Source organism: Oreochromis niloticus, linkage group LG7 (genome assembly GCF_001858045.2).
Source record: "Oreochromis niloticus isolate F11D_XX linkage group LG7, O_niloticus_UMD_NMBU, whole genome shotgun sequence".
Lineage (NCBI taxonomy): Eukaryota > Metazoa > Chordata > Actinopteri > Cichliformes > Cichlidae > Oreochromis > Oreochromis niloticus.
Window position 1 is genome coordinate 32,010,447 of NC_031972.2, and position 12,370 is coordinate 32,022,816.

The following is a 12,370-nucleotide window of genomic DNA, read 5'->3' on the forward strand; positions in this document are numbered from 1 at the left end:
TTCTTTGTCTGATACACAGTAACAGGTCAGGTGTTAAGTAGGGACAAACTGTATTTCATTTTATTTAGCAGTGGAAACTGTTCCTACCAGTCAGGCACATCACAGCCAAGCAAGATTTAGAACACTTTTACTCACTGTTATAGATTATAATCATCATAAATACTTAAGTTTTCTTTTTTTAAAAGGAGTGAAACCCTGCCAAGCGGTTTCCTCACTGTTGGCCTGCAGACCCCATGAATAGGATACATATAGACAATACAATAGATGTGGCTAATGATGCCAGTGACAGTAATTAGGTAATTGTTTTTGACACTAAGTGTTTTTAGTTCCTTTACAGCTCACATTACCTCTGATGAGAACACGCCATAATAACATTATTTCATAACTCAAATAGTCAAAACCTCTAATTTTTGCCTAAATATATTTAATCTAATATGTAATAATTTACTTTTAAAATTCAAAGAAAAGTGCACATTGGGAGGTTGGATAGGTTGATGGCTCTTTACCACATATATCAGAGATCTAAGTTTGAATCATACAAAACACAGATTTCACATATTTAATGTTGGTAACTCAAAATGTTATTTTATGTAAGATTTTGTCACAAAAAAGTTGGTAAGAAACACAAGGGCTAAACTAAAAGGTGGTTTTATAAACCACCAAAATAAGACAAAAAACAAAAAACAACAAAAAAAAAAAAACATTCTGCGAGGGATTACACAACCCTGAGGAACAACACAACAAAGACCAAAGTGCACACTCAGACAATGTATATGCAACAGGTAATCAGGACGATGGGAAACACAGAGGGTGGAATCTGACTAACGAGACAAGCAGAAGCAAGACTGAACATAGTCTCTCGTCCTGTGTGCACTATTAAAATAAAACGGGAAGTAACAAAGACTGAACCCAAGACAGGGGACAATAAACAAACATGGAGACATGACTGACTGGGAAAACAGAAAGGAATCACAAAAGATTATAACTAAAGACTGCATAACCTAATGAGAAATGCAGACTGGAACCCAATGGAAACACTATTATGCTGAGAGAACTACATATAGAGCTCCTGAGCTCACAGAAAACCCCAAACATCCCAAAACTCAAAAATGTTGGGTCAAAGACCCATGACAGTCTATATGAATTATATTCATTAACTATCTATCTAAACATTTCTTGTCAAATAAAACACCAAGAGATAACATTCATTAGCGATCTAACCACAGTCACATATTTCTACAAAATGTGTCACCTTGCAGAAGAACATGCACTTGTGCTACCCATGTTACCTTTTGGGAAAGAAATTCTTGCAGGAAATAAGATTGTAATCTTACCTAATCTCATAAGGTTCCCTTAAATCCAGTGTAGAGAGAATCAATTCAGCTGACCTTCTAGGGATCAGTTGTGGCTGCTGAGCTGATCGGTGTATATGTAATTAAAATTGATCTATTCCTAAACAAGCTGATTTGTTCCTCAGACAGAAGGTGCTTTGAATGCTCCCCTCATCTAGTTTATATGCTTTTAATCCAGTGATTCTTGGCACAAGTTATATGCAATTCAGTGATTAACTTAACGAATAGGATTTCAGTATTTCACTACTAATAACTCTGATCTGAATGTTAATGTGAAAATGGAAGCAATTAAATTGGCTTGTATCGCACTGACATGGTTTCCTCTAACAGCCTCTTAGCTATTTTTGTTTGCTTGCTTGTTTTTTATTTATTCCCTATTCATTTTTTTTTAAGAAAATAACCTCAGTGCCTTCCTATTGCATCTTCAGCAGTGAGCAGCAACCAGTTTATTATAGCTTATGGAGTCCACTGTTCACTAACTAAGGACAATAAAGATTGTTGGGGCTAGAGATGTGGCTTTTTTCTAGAGATAATGTTGGCCAGCCAGCTGCTACAATGAATGCCAGGTTGTCCATTTTATTACTTAAGCTAATGCTGGCCAAACAGGAAATTCACTGTAAGCAAAAAAACACACCAGCATCAAATATTGTCTGTAGAGGTCAGGTTGCCTCATGAACCAAATTTCCCTGTGCTGAGATTTGATCTAAGCATCACTAGATTTGTGCAGCTAAGTTACAGCTAGACTGACCAGCTTGCTAGGCCAGCAAAACCTATTGCCATCTAGAGCATATGCAATACATCTCAATTTGTATACTACTGTTAGTACACATTCATCTATTTCACTGTGCACACTACGTACTTGAGTAGTGTGTAAATACATTAATGCTGTTTCGAAGTGAACATGTCAGTGAATAAGACATAGAGCAAACAAGTTGTTTTTGTAGGACGCTGTGAAACCTTTCTGGTTTTCTGGTTGCCATGTTCTTCTTTCTTGTCTCATTCTCTGTATTTGATAAGGACAATCCTATAAAAGATTGGCCTGCAGGAGGAAGGTCTGGCAAGCCAAAAAGAAGTGGGACAATTTGAAAAGAAAAATTACAAAGTATGTACATGTGACTCTTGGCTTTTTCATGATCTTTCAAAGCTTTTGGGGGGGCATTGGATGCTTTTTCATTCATTTTCAGTCTAGTTTTTATACCGATGGAACTGGAATACTGACAACTTTTGACATATTTTCTTACTTTGCATGAATAATACCATGCACTTAATCACTTCAGGGTGCCCTCCACAATGCAAAACTCAAGTGGTTTGCAATAAATAAACTGCTGCCAGATTGGAAACATAGCACTCCTAACCTGTTTATCTTAACCATTTTTACTGAGTTGTTGCAGTAGCAGAGCTCATTGTTTCCTCAGTTGGGAGGTATTTCCTGAGCTGGGTTTTCATGGCAGCGTCCCTCCCTGTTTCACACTATTCTTTGCATTCATGCATTTCCCCCCCCCTCTCTCTCTCTCTCTCTCTCTTGCTTACTGTATCATAGGCTTTTCCTTCATTTAGTATTATAAACTTTTAACTGTACAAAAATCAAATGTGATTATTAAATCGTATGTACAACAATGCAATCACTCAACTCTTAACTAATTTAATTATTGCTCTTCCCCGGTGGATAAACTTACCACAGATTAAAAAGCCCCATTGGCACAAGGGTAACATCTGACATTAACATCTTGTTTCTATGGTAATCTTAGTGGCCACATTAACAAGATGAATTTTTCTTCAATATTTCAATATGTTTTTCCCAACCAACCTCTCATTTATAATTCAACATTAGTTTGTAAAGGGAAGCTGTTTTAGTTGATGGTTGTTTGTTGCTCTCTGCCTGCTGGGGTGAAAACCGAGACCTTGCGTGAGATGTATCTTTAGTCATTTCTGCATCCAAGTCTGCTCGTGGGGTCACGGTCTCCATTCTAAAAGCCAGTTAATTCAATCTGTGTATGCGCTTCTGCAATGTCTCGTAAGTGGTTGTAAGCTGAGGAGGAAAGACATTTGTAACAATATACAGCAGAGGCAATTAAATAAAATGAGGAAATGTCAGGAAAGGATGAATATGAATGTGTCTGTGTTCTGGATGTGTTGAATATTAATCAGAGTTTTTCATTTTGAAATGTTGCATATCCACTTTAAGAATCCTTCAAACTTCAGAACTACTTCATGCAGCAGAAATTATACATGGTTATACATATACATGACTTCTATCATTAGTTGCTCTTAAAATTTGATGATTCATGCACTGTTTACTGGAATACCCATTTTTCATGGAAGGGTGCAGCAGTATTGGCCACTAAGAGATAACAGTCTCATTTTAGAGACCAACAGCATCCAGGTGAGAGGGCTGGAAGGATGGCACTGACATTAATCCCATATTTCTAACTCTGGAGGCCATTAAACATCAGAATGTGCAGGAGTATATGAGAAAGTGAGCCTACACGTCTCTTGATTTATGACGATAGTGAATATTTTCCTGAACGCTGCCGTCGAGTTTTAAAGAAAACAAAATGATCATTTTGTAAGTTATGGTGCTCATTAAGGAGCCACAGAAAGAGCCAGAAAGTAATAGTGAGTTAATCATTAGGTGATCACTAGATAGCTAAAGAGACAAGGGATCATGGTTATTTTTTTAATATTTAAAAATCTCATTATTATCATTATTTTTTACATTACAATATTTTAAGACAATAAATAACAAGGTGTGTATTTTCTCATGTCTCAAAATGTGTTACTAACTACCTGGTGATGAACTTGTTATACATTGCTTAACAAACTTATGAGGCCACCATGGGTTATGCCATATCTGCCCTAACTTAACAGCATAGGTAAATTATTATTATTTTTATGTTTCTGTAATGGTTAATCCACCAGGATGTGCAAGGTCTTTGATCAAACTACTTTAAACTCCAAAATACAATCATTATTATCCATGAGCTTTCAAATGACTGTTTTACAAAAACAATAAAGCACATTGTTATGTTTTTTTTTTTTTGGATACAAATTTACAGGGATATGTCCTGAACAGAAAATTTTGCTTTAGTTGTTGAATATTATAGTTGATTTATTTCTTCTCAGAAAAATCAAGCGTGTAATCTGGGTATAAAATGCAAATTCAGCTTGCTATTTGCCTAATAAATAACAATGCAATTTTTTGTTTCAAACATGTTTTTGACAGAATTCTAAAATATTTCTAATATATTTTCTTGTATCTATGACAGGTGGTTTAAAAGATTATATGCAGTGTACATGTGTGGCATAATGAGAATTAAATGAGGCGGAAAGCAAAGCAAAATGCCACTACAGTTGTCAAAATGCGTTGAGGTCTAATGTAAGCAAAGTAAAGCTACCATACAGTGCTGTGTGAAAGTCTTAGAAATACAGTCTATAAGACCAAAACACGCTCCCCGACACCACTGTAGATGTTCACTGTTGTACCTCGCTCTTGAAATCCTCCACCAAAAGGTCAATGTATTCATAAGCCCTGTTTTACATACTGTTCATCTGCTATTGCTAGTTTTTTTTAGGCCTGCTTCTTGGACAAGTGGAGGACTTCATCTGTCCTCCTGACCTCACAGTCCAGTTTAAAAAAAAAAAAAAAAAAAAAAAAAAAACATGGTTAAAATAGAGGTTCTTTTTATTTAAATTGCAATTTTATTGCACTGGTCCTTTTTTTTGTCAATAAAGCCAGTGGCTGACAAAGTGCAAACTTCATGTTTTAAAGTTTTGAAACGTTAACTTCTTGTGTTTTTCTGTATCTTACACACATAAACATGGAGTACAGGAAACATCTTGTAATCCCTGTCACAGTCACAGACTCCTTGAGGAGATCACACACATTCTGTGAGAGTTCAAAGAGACGAGTGTTCAAACAGGATGACCGTCGACTGGTTGGAGAGGTTGGAAAGCCTGGATGGCCTGAAAGTCCCAATCCGAGAATAAACATCTGCATCTGAGCAGGCACCCCATGATAGGTGAGGGCTGGGCGGGGTGGTGTGGATGACAGGCACGGGAAGAGGGAGAGACAGGACAGGGGGTGTCGGAGGGAGAGAAACTGGAGGGTGAAGAGGTGGACGTGGAAGGACAGGAGGTGGGGGGAGTGGCAGTGGAGGGGGTGCCGGTGAGGGCGGCGATGGAGGTGGCACTGGGGTGAGGACAGCAGGTGTCACTGAGGTTATGGTTTGGAGTGGTGCAGTGTCTTCAGGTACTGCCCCGTTCTTCTCTGGCAGCTCCTGACAAGGTGTGGGGTGTTTGAGTGTGTAGGTGCCACTGTGGTAGAAGCTGGTGTACTCCAAAGCATGCCTCGCTCTGGCCATCCTCAGCCTGAAGAAGACACAACACCAAGAAAATGTAGTGGTAAAACTATCCCATTTCTGAGGCAAAACTGAGTTGGGTCAAGATGCACACAGATGGCTTACCAAACAAGCCAAACATCAATTTACCTTTTGGCTACACGTTATTACACATGTACACACCTGTGTCTTAGCTGCAACAGTCTGTACAGCAGCAGGAGGATTACTGCTCCTGCCAGAGTAAGCAGAAGAATAGCCACCCTCATGTCTAAACTCCAGCAGGATTTCCCACCAGGTCCCGATGAGCTGCAGTTACTGGAGCTTTGTGGAGTCTGCGGCTGGAGAGGTTCCTCCATCCCCCGTTTCGGATTGATGATTGTCCTGACCAACACAGGCTGGATGGAGTCCAGCAGGAATGGGTGTCGGCTCCTGAATATCAGACTCTGAGGTTGGGGTGGGATTTGCAGAGAAGTGCTGCTGGTGACTAGATGACCAAGCTGCATCGCTGCCAGTTTGATCCAGTGAGGAGGAGTAATGGAGTGCTGCTTGATGCAAATCAGTTCTCCATTTCTTTCTCGCAAGTGTGTTCGTGACTCCACAGGAAGTGGCTTTTAGTATCTCTGAAACATAAAATAAACTTTCTCTGTATGCCTGTTCTGTCTGATATGCTTTTGTTATCTTTTATGTAGTTCACTGTCATTCTCAGATGTTTTCACTCTAACTGCAGACAATGGCAGAATATTCCCTCTGCAGTTTTCTTCACATGTATAACACTGCCTTATCACTGGAAATAATCCATTAGGTTTAGAAGAGGGGGATGTCTCAATAAGAGGCTGGATTTAAGACATCCACTCACTCACTGTGAACCCACCAGACTATTACCACAGTAACCCAAACACAGACTTTATAGTGGTGGGTTTTTAAACAACCTGTGGTTACCAGTTGCCAACATGTCTCTATGCTCGTCTTACTGGGGCCTAAAGCTGCCATCTCATTAACAGATGATTGGCTGATCCTCACAAACAGAAGGTTTGAACTACGGGTGTGTGGGGGTGCTGTGATCACAGCCAGAAGGTATCCCATCTCTTTGGCTTCCTAAAGATTCCACAGCTTAAAAAAAGAACTGTCTAGTATATTTAATATGTTATATCGGAGACATTATCCCCATTGACCACTTTAATAGCAGCAACCAGCCAATCACATAGCAGCAACCTAATACAGTTAGTCAAATATGCATGGTTAAGTTGATCGACTGAAGTTCAAACTGGGAATCAGAATGTGGAAGAAAGGTGATTTAAGTGACACTGAACATGGCATGGTTGTTGGTGCCAAACAGGCTGGGCTGAGTATTTCAGAAACTGCTGAGCTACTGGAATGTTCCCACACAATCATTTCTGGGCTTTACAGAGACAAAATATCCAGTGAGCAGCATTTTCTCTGTGTGAAAATATCTTGTTGATGCTAGAAGAGGTCAGAGGAGAACAGCCAGACTACTTGGAGCTGATAGAATGGCAACAGTAACTGAAATAACCACTCGTTACAACCAAGTGAGTGCTCTTTATACATCACAGTCTACCTGAGTATTGTTGCTGACCATGTCCACCCCTTTATGACCACAGTTCTGCCATTATAATACATCATGTCTCAAATAATCCCTACTGGTTTATCGAATGTGGCAAGTAATTCACTGTTACCTCCAAAGTCACCGGATCTGACCTTTGGAATGTGGTAAAACTGGAAATTTGCATCATGGATGTGCAGCCGACAAATCCGTTGAATCTATGTGAACTAATGTAGTAGTGAAGACTAAAGGGAGCCCAACTTAGAACTAGGAAAATGTAGCTGACAAAATAGTCACTGAGTGTAGAAGAGAGAGACATGTCAATGAAGAATCCTGAATGCAGAATTAAACCAGCAGATTTGCTGTTGTGTAATAATGACTTTTAAAACCTTACTTTAGGGCAAAGTTAGCAAATTAGCAAAAACATTTTTAAAGTCAGATCTGACTGCTAATTTTATACATGCAGCTCTCATGTCCCACTGAGCAGTGATATGAAAATTAAGATAAAGATAAAGATAAATTCACACGATCAGAGAAATTAATTGATCTCATTGGTTTTGTTCGCTCGAGTAATCACCTGAAAAGTATTAAAAACACAAGAAATAAAAAGGAAACCTTGAAACTGCCACTGCCTAAACTCCTATTTGGTGTAAATTTTTACAAGAAAGTTTAAACTTACGTCATTCAAATGTGACTGCGTTGAGGGCAAATTCATTAGAAAATGTGGAAAAGAAAAAAAAACGGATCACAACAAGAGCTGTGGTAAAGAGCTGCGCAGCTTTCCAGGACCTAATGCGGAATCCTGAGTTCACACCAGTAGAGAGGAAGCCAGTGAGAACAGCAGGAAGCTGTCCACTTCCCTGACATACAGTACGAAAACGTGATTGGAGAGGACTTCCTATTACCATGGTTACAGGAAACTAGTCAAGGAAATGCTTTTTTCAAGGAACTGAGCTTAATTCTGATAGACAAAGCAGAAAACAGATGCTCTGCTGAGTAGAAGCAATATTTAATTCTTACAAAGCTATAAATACCACTCACATCATCCAACCATGTAGGTTAAAAAAGCAAGCCTCCCATTTTGCTGTACAGCCTCATATAACAAAGAAATCCTTTATAAAATGGGTTTTCAAGGCCTCTTTGCTTTGATAAATAAGAGAACAAAATGCCCAATAGAGTAGAAGAACCACATATATGCCTCCTGACCTCTAAATCTGAGGTCTATCTGAGTAAGAAAGAACAAAATTAACAAAAGCTGTTTCAAAGTGAAAGTGCTGTTTCAGAGCCGCCGAAGCAGCCCAAATTATCCCGACTGTGCCGCGGCGGGTCAACAGATGCAGAGAGATGGTGGCCGCCATGAAAGGCTACCCGCTATCTGATGGAGCCTTTATTCGGGGGACGAATAAATGACACAGGCACAGAAAGAGGCCCGCTCCGGCACAAGTCCAGCTCTCATTTATCTGTCTAATAAGTTTTGATGCCGGGCCAAGCCGAAAGGGAGAAACTCTTAGCTTTCGCTCAATATCCCTGCCTGGCAACCTTGCAATCCTCTGATATTGAAGTAGGGAGTAATAATAAAAGATCTGTTATCAGAAGCCCAGTTGTAGTTCAGGGAGGAGGTGATCCGCCCAGGCAACCTGCCAGAAAAGGGTTCAGCAGCTGTCCTGTTTCTTAAAAACACTAAGGCGATAACAGAAAAACAATCTGATGTCTACATTTAGTTTGGTTATTCTTAATGTGTCTTTATTGAAAGTAGCCTCTATTGTCAGGAATGCAAAATCCATGGAAACACAAAGCCCAAAGATCAAAACTAAACTAAGTATAAGGAAAAACTATTAGGCTTTGGTATGTGAGACTGGACAGTAAATGGCAAATAGACTGACTCTTACATAGCACAGAGCAACTTGGGGTTACTCTCTTGCCCATTTCTTTGCATGCAGAATGGAGAGGCCAGAAATCAAGCCAGTAACCTTCCAATTAATAATAATGGATTGCATTTTATATAGCGCTTTTTGAGACCCTCAAAGTGTTTTACAATTCCACTATTCATTCACTCTCACATTCACACACTGGTGGAGGCAAGCTACAGTTGTAGCCACAGCTGCCCTGGGGCAGACTGACAGAAGCGAGGCTGCCATATTGCGCCATTGGCCCCTCTGGCCATCACCAGTAGGTGGTAGGTGAAGTGTCTTGCCCAAGGACAAACAGAGCTGGGGATCGAACCAGCAACCTTCCAGTTACAAGATGAGCTTACCAACCCCGTGAACCACAGTCGCCCCGAATCATCCTGAGCTACAGCCTCCCTAATACAGATGTCTGTTTAATTTGATGATGTGCTCCACAGGCGTCTTTGCGGCCTCCATTCCTGTTCTTGTACATCTCATTCTTTCAGTAAACTCCAGGTCACACCACCTACTGAAAAACCTGATCCAGTTGCTGGATGAATTAATGATAGGCAGGAGGAAGAGTGCAGAGTACTACTTGATGTTTTTGTGGGAAGAAATGATCTGATTCCATATTTGAACGCCATCTGGAGAGATGGCGGTCAAATTTAGAAGCAAGAGGACAGCTACATGGCCCGTGTCTATCCTGGGACAGGATGTTGAAGTGGTGGGTTAGTACAAGTACCTGGGCGTCCACTTTGACAGCAAGCTGAACTGGAAGTCAGTTTCAGAAGAGGATGTCTAGGCTTCTATTTCCTAAGAAAATACATTTTTTCCCCTTAGGAAATAGCTACTTGTGCAGCAAAATGTGGGTGATTTTCCTTCAGACTCTAGTACCGAGCACTAATAAGTAGGCGGCTTTTATTACTTTTTCATGTAACAAAAATACTCTCTTTTAAATGTGACTTCTCCAGTTAATACTGGTCTGAAACACAGCTCCCTCTTATCTTACTTTCCGTTTCTATCACTGCATCCTCACCATCTTTGTATCCGCTTGTTGTAATGACGTATAAACCCTGCATCTTTTGCGTGCATTAAGGCTGTTGACTTTTTGATGTGCTGTGATGTTTAATATCTTGTTCTATTTAATATTTAAAAAACAGCCATTGTCAGTCTCTCTGCCTTTTTCTTAGTTTTTTAAACCTTATGGTGTAACTACAGCCCTTGGGCTAACAGGTTTGACAGATACCAAATATTTGAACATGTCAGAAAAGAATCACACTTATGAATAGTTGAGTTTTCCATAGCAGGTGTTCCCCTGACTGAAGTGTGGTTTGTTTTCAGCATCTTTTTCCTGCAAAGTGATTGCATTTGTCTCTGCCCATCTCACATTAACTTTTACTGAGGAGTTTATCCTCCTGTTTCACTATGCTAATGTTTTTATATTATTCTAACCATAGCTGTGTAGCTACCCACCAAGTAACACACGGTTATATGCAAGGTAAACCAACTTCAGTAACTCTACAAACATTGGTTCTGTTTAGATTTCCTTCTTAATTTATGTCCAAAGTGATAGTAGAGCTTTGCTTTTAGCTTTTGTAGAAATCCCTCAGTCAGAACATAGTGTATCATCTTTAAATAGAAACTAGTGAACTAACTTCCTACTAACTTCTAACTCCATTAAACGTTGTGAATCCTGTATTTCATGGATGTCTGGATGTTAAATTTTGCTGTCACACCTGGGAGAGCAGCCACACTGAAGATTTTATCGAAGAAGAAAGAATCTGAGCGTTTTAAACTCTCAGTGTGTTAGGGCTCCTGGGTCATTGACCCAGTGTTTTGGATTATAGACTTTTGGATTTTGTTTATTGTGTTAATGATCTGTTTCTTTGGCTTTGTTTGGTATAGTTAAATTCTCTCAAGCCTCTTTCTTTGTTTGTATTTATAGTTCTTAGGTTCCTGGTTATTTAGTTTGTTCCCTGTTTGTCTTAGTCTTGCGTGTGTTCGGTGTGTTCCCCCTACTTCCTGCTTTACTTTGATAGTCTCCTGTCCAGTGTGTGTTTTGTTCAGTCCCCCTGTCTTTTCTGCTAGATTGTTGCCAGCCGTGTTCCCCAGGTATTTCCTCTTTGTCCTGATTCCCTCTTGTATTTAGTGTCTGCGTCTCCCTCTGTCCAGCAACGTAATCTCCCTCATTATCCGACTGTGTGTTCTGTCTGTTAGTTTAGTTTCTATATTTATACTTCCAGCAATAAAACTGTGTTTTGAGTTCTGCCTATAAGTCTGCATTTTGGGTCCTCCATTCCTGCCCACTTCACATAGTACATGCCACAGTGATGCCACAGTGTTTGCTTGAGTCTGGGAACAGAAGAAGAGTTTGGACCCAGAAATGGCTAATAACACCAGACTTAGTGGCAGTTTATATAAAAGAGGGATGTAGCAACTGTGACATCAGCCGCTGGTTAGTGATCTGTGAGCTCAGCATTTTGTCCGTCATCATTTTGGTGGAAAGAGCAGAGGACTATTAGAAACCGAGGGAAACTGCACACTCACACAAGTTAGGCCCACCTTGACAAATAACATGGTTTACTGCCCATCCAGCCTCTTCCAAACCCAGCTGTCACAGGGCAAGAGGACAGGTTGCCAAGCTGTCGCAGCGATTGGGACCATAAATTCATCAGAAAAATGTTTAATGAGATCATAAATCAAGGAAGGGTTTTTTGTGTTTTTTTTATGAGTCACCTCCTGTTGGCCATTAGAAAGAATACAGTTTTTATTCAGCTTCAATTTTCAGTTTCCACACTTACTTTACCCACAGAAAGGGTACTAATAGTTCCCAGTAAAACAAAATATCCGCTTCCTTGTTTGGGACCAGATTTAGTTTCCTTGGGTAATTTGACACAATTGCAAAGTGAAATTTAAGCTTATATGGGACCAGTCAGAAAGTTAATGGTGCTATGGTTATATAGCACCATTAACTATAGTCAGCACTCACTTTGCAGCCAACACTTATTTGAACTGAACTTTACTTTATTCGTCAATTTCTTTTTATGGATAAAAATAAAATAACATTGCTGCTTGCTCTAGGCAAATAAGCATTCAGTGTAACATATAAGTGCCATATCAACATTAATAACTACAATAACTGAGTCTAATTAAAGACAGTGTAGAATAAAATGCAGAATAAAATCTTCTGCATAACGGAAAGTTTATATCCAGAAATCAGAGTCACATGTTTTA

The 12,370-nt window shown here is 39.6% G+C and overlaps 1 protein-coding gene across 2 annotated transcripts; it reads right to left on the reverse strand.

Annotated features, from left to right (window-relative positions):
• Positions 1 to 2,685: 2,685 nt before the first annotated feature.
• LOC102079823 (protein tonB2) lies at positions 2,686 to 8,088 on the reverse strand. 2 transcript variants are annotated; one of them, XM_005470462.4, is made up of 4 exons: positions 7,930 to 8,088; positions 7,776 to 7,827; positions 5,873 to 6,309; positions 2,686 to 5,720 (listed from the first exon to the last, which is right to left on the reverse strand). In XM_005470462.4, exons 3-4 carry the CDS (start codon positions 6,190 to 6,192, stop codon positions 5,249 to 5,251), a joined length of 792 nt encoding a protein of 263 aa, XP_005470519.1. In that variant the 5' UTR covers positions 6,193 to 6,309; positions 7,776 to 7,827; positions 7,930 to 8,088; the 3' UTR covers positions 2,686 to 5,248. The 2 variants fall into 2 exon arrangements, with proteins under 2 accessions (XP_005470519.1, XP_005470518.1); XM_005470461.4 differs by lacking the exon at positions 7,776 to 7,827.
• Positions 8,089 to 12,370: the final 4,282 nt, after the last annotated feature.

Bases quoted from the DNA above. Each gene is read 5' to 3' on its own strand.
- LOC102079823 (XM_005470461.4), bottom strand. From the start codon at position 6,192: ATGCAGCTTGGTCATCTAGTCACCAGCAGCACTTCTCTGCAAATCCCA. The intron at 5,721-5,872 runs GTGTGTACATGT...TGTCTTCTTCAG, and splicing joins CTGTTGCAGCTAAGACACAG to GCTGAGGATGGCCAGAGCGA.